The following is a 19,156-nucleotide window of genomic DNA, read 5'->3' as shown; positions in this document are numbered from 1 at the left end:
CACGCGTGAAATAAGTGCTGATGGACACACAGCACCATCTAAAAAAGATGGTTTTATGGGTAGCATCTTAAAGGCAAATGTGCTTCCTCCAGTGGGCAGCTGGGTAAGGCTTCCGAATGTTCTTCACACAACCAATATTCAGAATTCTCCCAGCTGCTGCGCCCAGATCTTGGGAGTACTGGAAGATCCTCACGGGGGGCCGAAGCGGGGAGACTCTTTGAAGTTAGGATTTCCCTGTAGAGGGGTGCAGCTGGCAAGTGCTGCATGATTCATCAGTTCATCATTACAAAACGCAGTCAGATCTGGTTAATCTGCAGTCTGCTCATCTGGGTTTGTGAAGAGATTTACATGGTAACCAACCTTACAGTACCCATGGCAATTGTAGCACCCGCTAGCACCTCTGCAGATAAATAGCAGCAGCAGCAGCGGCCGCAGCAGCAACATTATTTCCATAGGCTCCTGGGCTTGAACATCTTTCTGGTGTCGTGCAGAACCTGCATGTAGGCAAGAACCTTGGGAAGCAGCGAGACATTGGCCCCTTCTACAATCCACTATTCTTTCCCCTCCTTAAAAAAACCACAAATAATAATCTTTGCTCGCTTACGCTCTGGATTGATAAGATTAGAAAAGGGGAGAGAGCGTACAGCCATCTCTTTCACCCCCCCTCCTTTCATTTACATTTCTGCCACATGAATACAATTTGGATATTTTGAAATGACGCATGACCTCAAAAGGGACCACTTCACATATTGCATTTTAAAAAGATAATAAGAATGTGATGTGCATTCTGTAAGGTATGCTCTCGTTGAGGAGCTGGGATTAGTTTACAGCTTCCCCTTGACTGTAGGGTTGGGTGGCAACAACAATATGTGAATCGGTCCTCAGGAGCTCGATTTGATGTCCACAGCAGTTGAAATCCACGTGATTTTTCACGTAGCGCTGAGGGTTTCTTTGCTCGTGCCCAAAGCAAAGCAAATCAGCTTTGCCCAGCCAGATAGATGTTGCTGGACTCACCATCCCTGACCATTGGCCGCACTAGCTGAGACTGATGTGTGCTAGAGCTGACTCTTGGACCTAGGCCTTGAGGACAGTTTTGGAGAACGACCCTTGGAAGATGCATTCAGGCAGAGCAAGCCCAGATGTTTGATTCCTTCTTTGGGGCTGAAATCAGCTGCCTCAAACCCTCCCTTCTTGTTTGAAGGAGAATCTGGAGTTATTCTTCTCCCTCCATCCCTTTCCAAAATAGATGACGGAGAGAGCAAAGTTTTCCAAACCCCTGTAACCTTTGAAATTCAGGAACATGGCTGAGGAGAAGCTAGGCTTAAATCTGAAACAGTTGGAGCCTTATGTTATGGCACCTGAGTATAATGTAGAGTTCAGCTTGGACCTATGCTGGCTTTGGGCACGAACTATTAATTTCTGCTCTTGCGCCAGCCCCATGAATGTGAATCCCAGTGTCTTGGGAGCTGTATCTTGTGGATCATGCCCCCTAACATGTCCACAGTGGATGTGTTAACATCACTAAGCGAGGGCAGCATCAGTGGCGTAGCGTGGGGGGTGCAGGGGGGCCGGCCGCACCGGGCGCAACATCTGGGGCTTAGGGTTAGGGGGCGCAAATCCACGGGTTAGGGGGCGCAAATTACTTGCCTTGCCCCGGGTGCTGACAACCCACGCTACGCCACTGGGCAGCATTTTTGAAGGAAAGAAAAGAGCATTCTTCAGACCTAAGTACTAAACAGAGGTTCTCCTCACCTTTGGCCATGGATAGGTGATCAGGTTTTTGGATATTTTTTTTTTTTTATGGCAGGTTATTTAGCAATGGAGGAGAGCTCTAGCCTACCAGGCTCTGTTTACTCTGGGGCAATCCCGTCAAAGTTAATAGACCTGCTCTAGAGTAAGCAGGCTATTGGCTGTGGTTAACAGATAATGCATATCACAATCTAGCTGATAAGCTTGACCTTCTTAAATGAGTTACTTTAATTCCGATTGTAATTTAAATAACTTCAAAAAAATAACTACACTTTTCTTGATTCCTTTGAAATTGATGATGATCATTCAGGAGGGCTTTGGTAGGTGGGGTTAGTTCAGGGAGTGTAAAGCTGATTTCCTAAAATGTTAAGACTGCCAAAGAATGAAAAGGATACCAGATTATTATTATTATTTAAAAAAGAGCTATTGCAGACTGCTTTGATGGTGGGGGCAGAGGGAGAGGAGAAGATTTCTCATGAATGGGCACATGCGGACTTAACTAATTACGGTCAAATGCTACTGAGACCATCGTAATGCAAGATGCCAAGTTGGGCAGATAAACCGTAGGAAATGGCAAGCTTAATAACTTTCGATTCCCGAACCATCTTGCAAAACTGGAGAACTGTGCGAGGTTTTATTTTATTTTATTATTATAATAATCCTTCTGTGGGTGCTTAAACGATTAGTTAGAGAAATGAAAAGGGGGAAAGTGAACAATTCAAGTTGCTGACAACTGAAGGAGATTTTGGAATTTCTACATTGACAGAGTCACGGGAAGCTTAGCAAATCTTGCAGTTTTCCTGCTCTCTTCTTTTCCTGGAGCGGGAAAAAAAAAATCTCCTTTATCAAAAAGATAATAAATGATCCTCTCTCCCCGCCCTCCCCGCACTTTAAAACAACAACAGCGACACCAGCCTAATGTGCGTAGCCCGAATACTCTAATTCCAAGAGCCTATCTTAACTTCGAAGCAGAGCAGGATGGCTATAGTAAATGCCAAAAGGTGTTTTTGGATCCTGTGCTACAGCTTCTGTTTCTTTACATACCTTGGCTCTGTTCAGCTGTGCTGCTTACTTTGCCTCTTCCAGTTCTTTTACCTTTATCTCTCCTTTTGTGCGTGCGTGTTTTAATATTTTGACACTGTGCTCCCACCTAATAGGAATTCTTTTCTAGAAACGGTGCAAATGTTGTCTAAAGGAGTCTTTTCACAGCACTCGTATTCCCCCCCCCCTCACCTCCGTTTCTTTCTTTCCCTTTTGGCTCTAAAATTATGTATATGTAATTGGTAATTAAAGGTGCAAGCTCTCTTCAATATAAACAGTATTGCTCAATGTTAGATCATTAAAGGGAACAGAAGCACTAAATAATTACCTTTTGCATTGTGACAAACCGTTCGCACAGAAATCCACTCACTTCCCCCTCAGCACCAGGGTTATGATTACATTTTCACGATGGCAAAGAGTCTTTTCATAAAATAAATTGGTAAATTAATTACGTTGCATTGTCTACCGGCTGCTTTTAAAGTAAACTTAGAGGAAGGGGTTGGGGGGGGGGAGGCTGAAAGTAATTAATGGGTTTCACACACCATGCATTATGCCTAGAGTTGAGTTACCTAGTGGATTAATTTGGCTACAAGTAAGTGGAGGAAACTCAAAAGCTTTTGCCCGTGAATCTTCTCTTCCTTAGGCTGCTTCTTGTTCATACACCTCCGTCGACTGTAAGGGGTGGCAGCGTAGGCCTAATTTGAAGTGCTGTGAAAATAATAAGCACCAGGTTCTGATACGCTTCTCTTTCTTACATAATGCATGTGCTTAGTGGGCAGTGATGCAGTTTATGATACGTATGATTCATGTACCAATTAGCAATCTTTTTCAGAAAGGGAAGTTAAGATTTGTTTCGACCTCCAAATAACCATTTCTCTGGCTGAACCTGTGAAATTAGCCTCCGGGTTAGATAAAGCAGTCTTCTCTCATTATTATTACTACTACTGCTCTTATTATTTTAAATAAAAAAGATACAGCAGCTTTAACAAAAAATAATAATCAGGAAATATTTGGGCAAAGTTCCCATTCAGTTCAGGGATTGCAGTTCAGAATTACGACAAAACGTTTTGCATTGTCCTGCTGCTTTTAGATCTCCAGGAAATTCGGAAGCAAATCACCAATGCCAGTATTCCATGCGTTCGTTTCCCCCCCCTGCAGAGCTTTACTATTCCCATCTCCAGATAAAACTTCAGTGGCTCATCTCTTTTATTTACATGCTGTTAGTTCTCTGCGTATTGATCGGGCCAAATGATAAAATTTTTGTTCAAAGCAAAAACCCCGCCAGCCAATGGGAATTGTGCCTGATTGAAGACCATGTTTCGTGTGGTTTTTCAATTAGGCTGCAATGGAAATATATATATATATATAAATAAAAATAAAAAGTTCGTTGCGTGGCAGCCTGTGAATTAGTAGCTTTGAATGCGTTAGTTTTTCATGCAAACTTAGTTCATCGCAAACTCCTGATTATTCAAATTCATGGAGAGATGTCAACCAGCACCATTTCAGTATGTAAAGGAGCATTTTCTTTTTATATGATCTGATGGTCTAGAAAAAGGTTGTGCTTCCTCCAGACAACTTTCCTAAATGTGGATCTACGGAATCTTTAGGCAAAGCAAAGTATGGTATGAATGTGAATCTGGAAATCAATTCCTGTCCCTCAAATGCCTTGCAGTTTACAGCATCTTGAAGAAATTTTTGTGATATTTAAGAGGCTTTGCTTAGCAGCCGGTTTCACTGAAATTGAACTTACTTCCAAACATACATGAATACGCTTCACCTGTAAGTTGACCAAATTCATTTGGACTGAAGTGCATGTTTGTATGTTTTTGAATTACAATATTTTTCTGTGCATTATTATTATTATTATTATTAATTTCCCTTCCGGCTGCTTTAAAAGTTGCTGCTCAGTGCAGCTGCCCTTTCAAGTTCACATTCTGCAGCCATCAGGGTTGCATGCAAATCCAGCGACGTAACATAAATAAAATGGAGACTTGAGGTTGCCAGGACCTGATATTAAAATTCCATAAAACCAGCAAGTATTTGGGGAGAGAAGATGGAAGAAGAGAGGATGGCGTGTGGTAGAATTGCTATCCGATGGGAGAAAGTTTGGTTAGAGCAGACGTACGACTTTTTTAGTGCTTCAATACCTGAAAAAGATGTACTTGAAAAGCAGCAATAGGAAGGTATTCATAGTGCTGGATATTTTCCATAGGAAATTAAGCCAAATTCATTCTGGCATCTGCTATAATCTGGAATCTGAATGCCTGGTGTCTGTATGCCTGTGGTGTAGAGACTGACCTCCAAGAACCCAGTAATTCACAAGGAACCTCATGCCCTTCCGTCTCTGTACATGGGAACAACCATGTAACCTAAGGCATTTATAAATATAAAATAATAAGCATATTATACAGTGATGTGTGCACAGCATTGGCCTTTAGGGGTGGGCTAGCTGAGTGCTGAAGGTGTTGCTCAGCTGAGCTCGGTGTTTGAATGCACTGTCTGCTGTGAGCAAGGATGAAATTGTGGAGAGGTACTTCTGGCATCTTCTCATGGGCGCTGCTGGGAATACGTGCCTGGCTGCTAGGTTTTGTAGTCCTGCATGAAGCCACACAGCTTGACAGCACTGCAAAATTAACCCCTGAGGAAACACACTCAAAGTCTCCTTTGCCTATTTAATCCTAGGATTGGCCCTCAGTTCTGGCTCCTTAGTTCTCTGTCAACCAGGACATTAAAAGCATTTCTGGTGTACCTCTGCCAACAGAAGGTCCACATCTCCCTGGGCCAAGCGTGGGCAGAAGAGGAAGGGCGTTGTGGCCTGATAGAGTATGGTCCCACTTGCTCCAGGTTGAACATATGGGGAAGGGAGAATAGGAAGCACGTCCTTGGCTTGGGTGCAAGACATGTTGCTTCTTTCTCTCATAAGGCCGACCGCCACTTTGGCTCAGCTGCCGACAACAACAAGCGATTTTGCTGCTCGTTCGGGCGGTAGCCCCAGTGGTTCAGCCAGGCTTGCGTTGGGGTGGCGGGGTTTGTGTGTTGAAAGCCTCTTCCTGCTCAAAGCCAGCCCAGGAAGCCCTCCTTCTGCATGTTGGTAGGTTGCCCATATTGGCAAACTACAGGGACTTGTTTCCTGAGTTGGTTTTGCCCTTGTAGGGGAGTCTTGCCTCGGGCAATGCTTCCGACATTTTGCTGGCCATCGTGATGCAAAGACTGGGATTGCCTCTTCACCATTGAGAAAGGGAGCCATTCTTGAGGCTTCATCTTTCTTGGCCATTCTGGAAACTGAGCACACAAAGGCCCAAACTTTTTTTATGTAAGGTTTTCTGTTTGTCCGAAAGCTTTGTCGTTCTCTTTAGGCTGCAAACGAAATGAGTCTTGTACAGTAACGTTGAGATGAGCACATGCAGTAAATTTTTCCTCACAAAAATCTTTTTTTAAAAAAAATATTACTACACTATAAACTTTAAAGAAAGCAATGGATGTGTTATTGCGTCATCACCAAAGTTCTCATTCCAAAAAGAAGGAAAGAGTGCTCAGGTTTGTCCTCACAGATCACAATTTCTCCTGAACGTAATATGTTGATCTATACATTATTGCCATGTCCCCTATTTCTGAAATAAACATTGTGGCAGGGAGTGTGGAGTGGAACCATCGTGTGGTGACCATTTTGACATCCACATTCTCTACCTATCCTTCCGCGTGCTCTAGAAGTGTTTTTTATCTTGTTGAACTGTTGCGTGCTTTAACACCAAAGCCACATCAGACCTGCCTGTTATTTTGCTCTGCAGACAGACTCGGTTGCAAAACATATTTAAATCATTTGAGGGGAGACAAGCAGGGTGGGGAATATAAATATATATAAATGGCCTTGGTCCTGTATACTTGAAGGAGTGTCTCTTCCCCCATCGTTCAACCCGGACACTGAGATCCAGCGCTGAGGGCCTTTTGGTGGTTCCCTCACTGGAAGAAGTGAGGTTATAGGGAACCAGGGAGAGGGCCTTTTCAGTAGTGGCGCCTGCCCTGTGGAACGCCGTCCCATCAGATGTCAAGGAAATAAGCAACTACCCTGCTTTTAAAAGACATCTGAAAGCAGCCCTGTTGGAAGTTTTTAATGTTTAATGCTGTATTGTATTTTTAATATTCTACTGGGAGCTGCCCAGAGTGGCTGGGGAAACCCAGATGGGTGGGGTATGAATATATTATTATTATTATTATTATTATTATTATTATTATTATTATTAAAAAGGTAACCTCTGGGTTTCAAGACAACCCTGTTCTAAGTCAGGCTATAAGAATGTATAAACAAAATTGCCCTCAGTTCTTTTTTCTCCCTTTTCCGCTGACCCTCACTTTCTCTTTTCTTTCTCTTTTTTGCTTACCCACTTAAAGCAGAGGCTGACCATGTGGAAACCGCCATTGCCCACGAGGATGAGACCCTAGCGATAGGAGATCCGGTTGGGCTCGGCCTTGCGACGGGTGGAGCAGACCCCGACCTATTAACCTGTGGACAGTGTCAGATGAACTTCCCCCTGGGAGACATCTTGGTTTTTATAGAGCACAAGAGGAAGCAGTGCAATGGCATTGGTGGTTCCTGCTACGAGAAGAACCTGGATAAGAGCAGCCCTCCCCCATCATCACGCTCTGAGCTCAGGAAAGTGTCAGAGCCGGTGGAAATCGGGATCCAAGTCACGCCCGACGAAGAAGACCGTCTTCTCACGCCTAAAGGAATTTGCCCCAAGCTGGAGAACGTTGCAGGTACAGCATGTTTTGTTGTTTTTATACATTAAGTCATGTATGGTCTTCCACCACTGTCCTAACAACCATCCTCTCCTTTTCCAGAGAGAGAGAGAGAGAGAGACTTGTGGAAAGTCCCGATAATTCTTAAGACTTCTGTGGTAGCCAGGGGTGGGGTGGAGATCAAACGTCTGCCCCATGCTTTGGAGAACCCATTTCTTTTCAGGCTTCTGTGGAACCTGTTCTAAATAGGATTTCGTTCCATGGGCAGTAGAGGGCCCTTTGCCAATCTGATTTTTGCGAGGGATGGCTACTAGCTTAGGCCATGGTGCGCATCAAGGTGGCAGGTTTCTGAGCCCTCATTTGGCAACTGTGATAATGCTTTTTCTCTCTCTAGAAAACTCACCATGATGTTGTTAGAGTAAGTGCCGCACTTTTTAACAACAGGAAAAGAGGTACTGCATACCATTGAGTACCCCCTGGAAAAAAAGCACTGGTGCTACATGGGTAAGGGGTTAGGAAAGGCCGGCTACCTCTCCCCTACTCCCATCTGTGACAGGTATCGGCCTGCTCCATAGTTCACAACTGGAAGACAATCTGCTTGGCGATAATGCTGAAAGCCTCAGAAAACTTGGCTTTGGAAAGGTCTCAACTGGACAAAACACAACGCCAGCTTTTCAGAGACGTTAATAAATGCAGATTTCTTCTTTGAGCTGTAAAGCACGTAGCTTCCAGACGAAGGTAGCACCTCCATTAACTAGAAAACAGGAGAAAAATGGTTGAGGTAGGCTTTCTGCAGGGTTAAACACCCTTAGAAGTAAATATCAACCCACTTTCCCAAGGCAGACTGATGTCTGGACTAGGTAAAGAAAATGTCTTAGCTAGCTTTTCTGCTAAGCTCATCTTGACCACGAATGTAGATTCACCCTCTTTGTCTACGCAGGACAGCAAGTCAGAAGGGGATATCCTTTGATGAGGTGGGGGGCTTTTCTCTCTAGGGGGCTGCATGCAATTGGTGAGCAAAGCAATGGATGCACCTCTTGACGTTTGCACAGCAGGCTACATACCCAAAAGCAAAAGCAAGACTTTTCCACGCCCTCTGCGTTCTTCAGACAAGAGGCGCTATCATTGCTCAGAGGCACATCCCAGCTAGGCAAAAGCATTTGAGGAGGTTGGGAAGCAAGACACCAGTGTGGTACATGACTGGGGTGTGTGTGTGTGTTTGTGTGTGTGTGTGCATTCTGAGGGCTGGAAAGTGAACATAGGAAGGCCACATTTTTTTTAAAAAAACTTTGGATTTAATATTTGTATGTTGCTTTCCCAACAACGTTGAGCTCGAAGCAGATTGCAAGAATAAGCAAACAACATTTCCACCAGTTTTAACTGTATATCCCAAATCACAGCAGCATATAAGCACAAAGCGAAAGCAAAACCATTCCACAAACAACTGATGCTGGTAAATGCAAGCTCATAATAATTCAAAAATAACATTTGCCCCCTGGGGGCTTGAGTTTCCTGACCCCTGCCCATATACAGTGATGTGAGGGGGTGAGGAAGGGCAGTTGCCTTTGGTGGGAGGAAGACGTGAACCCAGTGGCGTAGCGTGGGGGGTGCAGGGGGGGCGGGCCGCACCGGGCGCAGCATCTGGGGTTAGGGCAAATCCATGGGTTAGGGGGCGCAAATCCACGGGTTAGGGGGCGCAAATCCACGGGTTAGGGGGCGCAAATTACTTGCCTTGCCCCGGGTGCTGACAACCCACGCTACGCCACTGCGTGAACCTGAACAACAGAAATGTGTAGACCGCAAATAAGAAATGGCTTCCTTTGTTCTCCCCGCCACCCCGCAGTGAAACCTGTTTGTTGTAGTTCCTGTAGGTTCTTGCCACCCTTGCAACTCTACTATTGCCAGGTGTCCGCCACAGTTAAATTGGTTTAAAACTGGATTAGGTGTGCGCTTATAGACAGGACAATACAGAACTAAACAGGTGCGCTTGTAAGCTGGATGTGTTAAGGTGCTTGTGCGTAGGCAGAACTGATCTCATTGGTTTTGGAAGCCCTTGAACAGGCCTCTGCCATTTCTGATATTTAAGTGCCCCATATGTTCCTAAATCTGGAGCAAAGAAAGGAAAGAGAGAGAGAGAGAAAACCACAGCACCTTTATAAATGCTTCACCCCAGAAATGAGTTTCTGCGAAGTACAGGGTGGAAAAAAAAAAACAGCGCGAGGTGGTCTGAGGCCAGAAGATGACAAGTATGGTGTATTTTCATTTCTAAAGTGCCTGGACGTTGAGGTGAAATTAGTTGTGTAGGTCAAAGCTGCCCTGAGGCTGTCTTTACCATGTGCAGCCAACACTTCTTCCACAGATTGCCACTGGCCTTCTTAAAGGGTTATTACAGAAAGGAGGACTGTGTCATCCACCTGCATGAGCACCTTAAAGAAATTGCCTTGAACTGCGCACAATGCAGGATAACTTTTTTTCTTTAGCACTGGGCAGCCATAGAAAACTCTCCTGGTCTCAAACCAAACTGAAACTAGTCCAGACTTAACTGTGACAGCCCTGTAGCTGAAATGAATTGAATATAGCTCTGGAATAGAGAATCTGATGTCAGGGTTTTGGGGTTTGTTTGTGTTTTGGTTGTTGGTATTTTTAGAAATGAGTGGGGCTGACGCCTCTGCCTCAGATTTTGGCTTTCTTACAGCTTTATGGCAAGGAAAAAAGAAGCTTGGTTCTTGGTATCTCCAGGGCTGGGGGAACCATAGTCTGGGCAGTGGATCCTCAAGCCAAGTCATAAGATGTAGGGAAACAGAAGCTGCCATATTAGACTTGGATTACTGGCCAGCAACAGATCTGAAGGGGACATCCTGGGAGATAGTAAAACATATCTAAGCTTAGAATGATATGTGGGATAACTTTCTACACGTGTGTAATATTAATCTTGCAGTGGGTGAAATGACTGGGTACATCCCCGCCATTGCCCTTGTACATTGCAGATCAGCTATTGCATCCGCTTACAGGATTCTGCAGCTGATTTGACGAGTGCAGACCTAGTACCCAAATTTCTCTTAAGGTGCTTTCCTTTGCTATATGGTGAGTTGTGTTCCAGACTGCGTCCCAGCCTTTCAGAAAAGCAGGTGCCTGTTTGAATCCTTGGCGGAGTCTTGGAAAGTAGAGGTTATTCCTGCATTGAAGGGGGGTTGGACTAAATGGCCCTTGAAGGTACCTTCCAACTCTATGCTTCTGTGATTCTAGGTGGAGTTGCGTATGGTTAGAGACATATACTACAGTGCCATGCAGAGCAGTTTGTCCCTTCCCATGATTATCAGAAGCCAAATAAACTATACACTGGGAAAAAATATAGCCAAATGACATTACACTCATTAAGTTGGCACACATTTCAAAATACCTAGCGTAGATTTTTTTTTTGTGGGGGTCTCAGTTATAGGACCCAGCCAAGCCATGACATCACTGATTGTAGCTGTCGCATGGTAACATGTCATGCGACTTGGCTGGGATGCTGAATAGTTCCACAAACTTGCAAGAGCTATGTGATACTGAATGGGATGAAGTCACTCATCCTTTCTCAAATTTGCCCTGTAAGTTTGTCTGTCAGAAAAAAAAAATGTCACACGTACTTATTCTGGGCCAAAGCATATGTGGATGTGGTGTTAAATGGATTTTTGCATTTATTCTTATTTTTAAAATGGCAAGTAGCAGCTGCTCTCTCTCTGTGTGTCATTATTAGAACTGCAGCAGTTGGGAAAGGGGTAGTTTAAACTTTTCCTTCCCTATTGCTGTCCTGAAGAAAATCTCTCCTTCTTAACACAAATAGTAATTGCTAAAAATGCAGCTGTTAATCTGAATGATTAATATACCAACTGAAATGTCATTAGATGTTAAAAAAAAAATAAGAACCTCAGAAATTTAAGAACAGGGGAGGGGGAATAATTGATCAAGGAGCGTGGGAAATTTGTATAAATTTGGAATTATTTTGGTGTTAATTGGAATCTGTATAATTGGCAAAACTGTGGTAATATTGGGTAAATATTGGAAAATTAATATAAATTTATTTTGTTAAAAATGAAGAAAACCTCTCATTTGAGGCTGTTACTTGGTGACTGGGGGAGTGCTTTTGCCTCAGTGCAAATAGCAGCTTTGAAGGGGTGATCTTCGTTAGGGTAGGGCTGGGGAGGAAAGCGTTAAGCACCTCCACCCCATCTGCTGCGGTATCGATAATAATCACACACACCCTAAGATGCACGTTGCATGCAGTTGTGCTTGTCCGTTGTACACGCTGCTGCAACCAGGAAAGAGAGCCTGCAATAAGATTGCAGAGCTAGAGATTCAGGAGCAAGTCTGCCTCACACCTTAATGATGTCTCTGAGATGCAAACCGTTGCTTTCTCCCAGAGAAAGGAATAGCATTCCTGGTGTAGGATGCTGCATTTGGGAGCCAAAAACCTCCTTGCTCCTGTGCACGCATAACCCACTAACTGGCGAAGCTTTAGCAAACATACAAACGTTCTCTCCAATTCAGACCTCCCATCAGAAGACGTTTTGCCAGCCACGTTGCCAGCAGGTGCTGTGGAACTCGGTTTTGCCCACCTTCGATTTCCACACAGGTTTTGGGGTTGCGCTAACTTGGGTTTGTTTCTAGCACACTTTTGCTTTTGCCGTGGCAATTGTGGAGGGTTAGGACCCCCCCTCCCCTAAAAAAAAAGAGAGAGAGGAGGCAAAAGGAATAATACTGATAATAAGCAAGCACACACAAGAAAGAAAGGGAAGAGCTGGAGCTCTTTAATCTTTCTCCCATGCTAAACCAAAGATCAAATGGAAATAAGCCGGATATTTCGAATCTGCAAATAAAATAAAAAGTGGTTCGTTTGACTCCCCAGCCCCATTTCCTTGACACTGGATAAAAACTCCCCTGGTAAATAATGGCAGAAATAAGTCATTCTCAAATTAGGGATTGAACTCTGAGATAAAGAGGTCTGCAGTGTCCTATTTTAGTGTAGGGTTTTTTGCTCACCTTCTACTCCCTCCTTTTGCTCCTTTTACTTCCTTTTTTTTTTTTTAATAGCAGAGGATAGTTTTCAATAGTAGGATAAAAGCTTCATATTACAGCCATGGAGGGTAGCCATGGAAAAAAAAAGCCCTTACAGAAGTCATTCACTGAAAAGGCTTTAGTGGGATATACCAAGCCCCTTATTTATTTTTCAATAGAACGGCTTTCTGCATTAGCCAAGAAAATCAGAATCTGTATTTAACATTAAAGGTATTTCCCAGTGAGAGGCTGTAGAGCATTGTTGTTAGATTTGTTTAAAAAAGAGACTAAATACGATTTCATAAAAGGGAAACTTAATCTCTAAGGCAGCTTTCTCTCTCCCCCCCCCTTTTTTTTGTAATAATGCAACAGCCTACAATATTTTCACTTTCTATGCGACGAAAGATATTCTTAGCTTTTTCTGTGCTGCGACAGGAAGAATGAAAATTTCTTTATTCCACCAAGAAATATGTAAAATAATCCTTTAGAAGAGCGGGGAAGATATGTTTGTTCAAAGCATTTAAAATGTTATTTTAATCAAAGGCACAAAACAGCCGACATGCTATGTCAGCTAAAAGGAGACTATTACATTTGAACTGCAAACTGCGCTCATCTTTTTTCTTTTATTTCCTTCCCCCTACCCCAGCCCAACCTCTTTCCCCCTCCCTTCCCCAGCACTTTGAAATAAATTTAGAATAAAAAAAAATTGAATAAAAAAAGAAGAAGAGAAATAAAGATTAAAGAATAAAGTGTGTGTTGAGGGGGGAACTTCAGTGGCTCAAATGTGTAAAAGTAATTTAATATGGCGGAAGCATTAATTATTTTAGCTTAATTGAATTCTGAGGACTGCAGCCGTTGCATTTTTGTTAGACAAGCTCTGTTTATTATTTCTTTGTGTGTAGATTAACAGTAAAGGAAACATAGATAACTTTCACTTATTTATTGTAAAATAAATGTGTCAATTCATGTGTAGAGCAAGCTGTTCAAAGATAATGGAGTCTTTATGTTTGAAGAGTGGGGAAACAGAAATGGGAGGGGAGGGGGCGAGAAAAGAAAAATAGAGATCTATGAAATGCACAGTTGCCCTCACAGAGCTACTTACAAAGCTACTTTTCTCAAACTCATGTCATGTTCCTTGATCTCTTTTTACTTAGAACGATTTGTGGATGTTGCTGCATCTGCCTCTATAATATAGTTCCTCTGGCCGTGTGGAGCCAAGAAATGTCAAGCACTGAGTCAGGCTAATTTTTGCCTGACTCCTTTTTCACGGAGTCTACAGGCTGGGCCTGCGAGAGGACGAAGGAAGGGGGGAGCAGGACCAGCTTGACCCTAAAAGGCAGACTAGGAAATGCTAGCAACTCAGATTTCTAAGCAAGACACCAAATGACTCCTTAAACCAGGGTTACCAGTTGCTAAAACTGAATGCCTCGTTACCATTTTTGGTCCAGACGGCTCAAAAGTCGTATTATTTTTTCTTGCACATAGGACACTTCGTTCTGATTGTGCAGATAAAATATAGCAGATTGAATTCTACAGGATGCGTTGCCAGTGTGTGAAAATGGTCAAGATCCAAGGCATGCGCCTCTAGATGGTGGAGTCATTAGGCACCATGCTGGCTCCTGCACCTCTTCACTTGGTCGCAAGTGGCCAGTAGCCAGGTGCAAAAAACACCTGGTGAATTTTGAGCGCTGACACTAGGCGGCATCGAGTTCAAGTGGCATCGAGAGGCAGTGTGCAAGGTTGGGTGTTCCTGCGTGTTTCTGGCCTAGCTTGCATCCCTTAAAATGGAGGGCGTCCCAGAATCCTCGGTGGCGTGTAGGAATGTTCTCTGATGTGTAGTTTGCTTGTGAAGGATGTTTCTGCTGGCAGGCCTAGAATGGCGGAAAGTTGAACCATAAGCTGATGCTTCTAGTCTGAAAGATGAGGACAACGGTGTTTCTGGCATCAGGGAGCTAAATTTCCATCACTTAGTAATGTATTGAAGTTGGCACTGCATCCTTATCTTGTGGCTTTCTAAGTAGGGCGTAGGGCTATTTCACAGTGCTACCTATTAGTGGTGACATACTTGGCTGTGGTGGTTGGTCAAGAGTGTGGAAATCTACATGGCTGCAGGCTATGTCACTGTTGAATACATGCCTCTTGCTTTCCACCCACTTGCGATTCTGAGGCCAAGCCTTTATTTCCTTGTTCGTCCTGAATGCTGCTAGTAAACTCAGCTACTAAGTCTGAACCTCAGCAGGCTTGAGCAACTTCGGGGTTTGCAGAAGTACAAAAGGGGGGGGAATCCTAAAAGGAATAATTATTATTATTATTATTATTATTATTATTTATTTATACCCCACCCATCCGGCTGGGTTTCCCCAGCCATTCTGGGCGGCTTCCAACCGAACATTAAAAACACAATACAGCATTAAACATTAAAAAACTTCCCTAAACAGGGCTACCTTCAGATGTCTTTTAAAAGTCAGATAGTTGTTTATTTCATTGACATCTGATGGGAGGGCACCACCACTGAGAAGGCCCACTGCCTGGTTACCTGTAACCTCACTTCTTGCAGGGAGGGAACTGCCAGAAGGCCCTCGGAGCTGGACCTCAGTGTCTGGGCTGAATGATGGGGGTGGAGACGCTCCTTCAGGTATACAGGAAGGGGTGAAGGAACTCTGAAACAGCTGGACTGAGCATATTATGTGGGTATCAAATGCTTTCTTGAGAGTGTGTGCGGAATGGAGTGCCCTGGAAGTCATCCCAACAGGCTGGATCCTTGAAAAGGAGAACTCAACTTTGCAACATTTTGTCTTACGGGCTTGATTTATTAATAGCAAACATACAAGCAAGTGTATGCAAGTTCTAGAGTCGATTCATATTTTCTGATTTACAAAATGTGAGCATCTTTTAGTCCAGAATTTGAAACACAGGCTTCGCAACAGCATGGACATATGTGTTATGGGCAAGGTCTTTCTTTTAAATCAGCTGAACCTAGCTGTGCAAATCCCTCTTCGCTGTCCCTCAGATAAGTCGTATGTCTCTATAATAAAATGCAGTCTGGTCAGTAAATTGGAGAGGTGTTACCAGTATTATGTGTGCCCCCCCCCCCATTTTGTGTTTTAACTGTATATGCACTTATGGCTGCAAAAGAATGGACACACACACTCTGCCTAGTTTGCAGTGGGAATTCCAACCACACTTTGTAACTCGCCTTCTTACTGTCCAGACTTAAGCCCCACAATTATTATTTCTTGCTCTACATGTCCTGTTTCTGCTGACTTCATATTTTTTATCTTGTGCTATTCCATCTCCCCTCGAATTTCTGTGTTGTCTTCTATGTTTATTTTGAGATTCCCACTCTCATTCTTTATAACAAAGAACATTACATAACAATAACCTTATTGCATAAGACCAAAGGTCCATCTTGGCTCAGTGTAGCTATTGTGGCTAAAACCTGCTGATAGACTTATCCATGGCTTGTCTGATTCCTTTATAAATTGCCACCACCATCACTCACTGTGTCTTCACCCTGTTCCCCATTTCACTTTTCCTAAAATGAGCATGCTCCTCTGCAACTGGCTCTACTCATTCCTTTCTTTGGGCTGTAGTTGCAAAATTGAATTGACAGTAATTCCAACTCCCTGGTACCCCTGGGAACTGCGAATTCTGTGGGGGGGGGCCTTGGGATCTCCTGCGGAAAGTTGTCGGCACCCTTGTCAAGCTATGGTTCTCAGGAATCTTTAGAAGAATCCATGTCCACTAGATTTGTATGTGTCTTAAATGTTTGTAGAGGTAAGCCTTGACTCCCATCAACCTTGACCAGCATGGCTAATGGTAAGGGTTGATGGGAGCTGTAGCCCAATAACATTTGGAGGACCACAGATTCCCCATCCTTCCTTTGTCTTCTGCTATATTGCTGCTCATGCCTGATGCAGCCATCCTCTCTCTTCCTTCCTCCCAGTTATCCTTTCCCCTTGGAATCCTTTCTTAAAACCCACATCTCCTGACCGGCTTTCCTTACAGCCTCATTTAAGGCCTAGCTTATTGCTGCCATGTGGTGTCATTTAAAGTAGTGTCTTGTTACATGAGTTTCACCGCCCTGTTGCAAATATTGGGAAAGAGAGGTTTATAGTGACAGGCCAAAAAATTCCCAGTCTGCATAGTGAGTTTCATTGCTGCAGAATAAAAAAAAACACAACAAGATCAGGAGTGGAGAACCTGTGGCCCTCCAGGTGTTGTTGGACTACAACTCCCATGATTCCTCATGCTGGCTGAGATTGATGGAAGTTGAAGTTCAACAACATCTGGAGGGCCACAAGTTCCCCATCACTGAGTTAGGTGTAGCAGCTGGAAATGGTTTCCATGTGATGTCGGTAGTATGTCAGCCCGCTGTAGGGTAGTGGATAAGAAATTTCTGGATCAAATGTATTCCTTTGGCAGCAAACCACTGTTTTTTTTACCTCAGCTCCTTCTGTGTAACAAAACAATGCTGGTCTGCCCTATAGGGCTGTTTTACTGAGATAAATGTATATGAAACACTTTCTAAAATTCTGTATGCATGCTATGTACTTTTATTCTGGGCAATCTGTAATTCATAACCCATCTTTTTCCTAGTTACTGAACCAGTTCTTACCAATCTCCCTACCCAGACAGAATAGCAGCATGGTACAGAGGGATTCCCCCCCCATTTGTTATCAGTGTTTTAACTTTGGGGATGCAGCGAAATTGTTTTGTTACTCCCCCCCCCTAGTTTTATATCTTATTTTGCTTTTTTTTTAAAAAAAAAGATAATTATTTGTTGTAATGCACCTAGAGAACTTCAGGATGTGTGGCGATGCATGAATGCTATAAATAAACAAATTCCAATTCAGACTTCAAGTGGGCAACAGTATGTTTGAGTGCTCCCTAGTATAAAATAACTCATTGTACTCATTGTACTCAGGAAAAGGATTCTAGTTCAACCTTCTTCCTCACATGTGAGCACAGGGAATTTTTAATATGAGGGAGCATTTTAAAAAATGCCCCCCACATTTGAAATGGTGCCGTCCAGCAAAAGTTGCATCATGTGATTGCCCTGACCATGCATTTTGCCGCTTAGAACATGGAAAGTATTGTGTCATGTATATGTGTTTGGTACAGCTCCTGTACAACTATTAACCAGCAACGGCAGTACCAGAGTAGCAGAGCAGTGCTCCTAGACTTTCAAGCATTGCTTAAACTAGTAGTGCAAATTCATTAGGCAGCGGTGTTAATTGCTGCAAAGGTTGCAGAAGATATTACATGAAGCCCACTTCTATTATTATTATTATTATTATTATTATTATTATTATTATTTATTCAGCCCACTGAAGCAGCATTCTGGACTTCACGTGTACTAGAACTTGATACACATGGTGGGAGAAGAAAGGGAGATTGGCCGGGGTGAGGGGGAAGAGCGAGCGTGACTCGCTGTCAAATGGAGGATTAAACTGCAACCCCTGCTCTACGAGTGCTCGTTTTGGCCTTTTAAATGGTAAAACTGCCAGTGAGAGGAACGAAATAACTCGCATGTGCTGGGAGCTAGAGATAAACACTGCTGCAGGTTGCTGTGAAAAGAAGCCATTTGATATATTTAGAATTGTTATTTTTCCTCCAAATTAAGATTAGTTAAAATCCATGTGTGTTGCGTGAGTGATTGTTAACTCAATGGCATGGATTATCCTTTCCTCACATCATGACAGCTAATTATTATTGCTGTCTACCCAGAGACATTCACTTACACTGTGTACCATTATGGATCCGGGCACCCCATATTAACGTTTAGGAGTCAGACAAGCCACGGTGGCATCTTAAGTGGGAGAGGAGAAGGAGGCAGGGAAGGCGTTCTGCTACTTGGCGATGAAAAGAGCCCTTGTCTGAGGGCCTGTTATGCCAGGCAGGTTTGGAGCAGGTGGTCAAAGAAGAAGCGCCAAGCTGGCAGCCAGAGTTGGAAATCGGTCAGTGTGGGCAGGTTTCTCCATTTGTTTGGGGCTGAGCTATTGACAAGAGTTGGACAAAAGTCGGGAGTTGTCCCAGAACCAAGGGACAAAGTCAGGCATTCAAGCCCAAGGAGCACACCAAGATAAACGTGAACTAGGAAGACCATCGTTGCTTGAGCAAAATCCCAGGAAGTCTTTTACAGCTCTTCCCATTTAGAAGGGCCCAATCAATGGTCAGACTGGGTGGGCAGGGCCCTGCCAGAGCCTAGATTACTTTGCTTTCCTCAAACATGTTATGATGCTGAACTAATAATGCATTACCTCAGGACTCCTTATAACAGGCTTCCTCAACCTTGGCCCTCCAGATGTTTTTTGGCCTACAACTCCCAGGATCTCTAGCTAGTAGGACCAGTGGTCAGGACTCCTTATAACAGGCTTCCTCAACCTTGGCCCTCCAGATGTTTTTTGGCCTACAACTCCCAGGATCTCTAGCTAGCAGGACCAGTGGTCAGGGATGATGGGGGTTGTAGTCCATTATCACCCAATGTGCAATTGGCTCCCCATCCCTGCCGTAAAGCATGCCAGTATTATTATTTATTATGGCTATTATTTATTATTATCCCTGTATTGTAGTTGTGAGTGCGAATGTT

At 43.6% G+C, this 19,156-nt stretch overlaps 1 protein-coding gene across 11 annotated transcripts in view; it reads left to right on the top strand.

The window, feature by feature from the left end:
• The window catches only part of BCL11B (BCL11 transcription factor B), a 163,459-nt gene that overhangs the window by 12,382 nt on the left and 131,921 nt on the right, over positions 1-19,156 (top strand). For 7 of the 11 annotated variants that reach the window (XM_083612160.1, XM_083612166.1, XM_083612159.1 and 4 more), the window contains exon 2: positions 7,180-7,545. In XM_083612160.1, coding sequence (XP_083468286.1) covers positions 7,180-7,545 — 366 coding nt within the window. Of the gene's footprint in view, positions 1-6,254; positions 6,328-7,179; positions 7,546-19,156 lie in introns of those variants that run through there. The other 4 variants (XM_083612161.1, XM_083612167.1, XM_083612163.1 and 1 more) reach the window with 2 other exon arrangements.

The sequence above is a fragment of the Podarcis filfolensis genome (assembly GCF_964270895.1).
Source record: "Podarcis filfolensis genome assembly, chromosome: 1".
NCBI classification, from domain to species: Eukaryota; Metazoa; Chordata; class Lepidosauria; order Squamata; family Lacertidae; genus Podarcis; species Podarcis filfolensis.
This window is presented reverse-complemented; position numbering and strand designations above follow the sequence as displayed.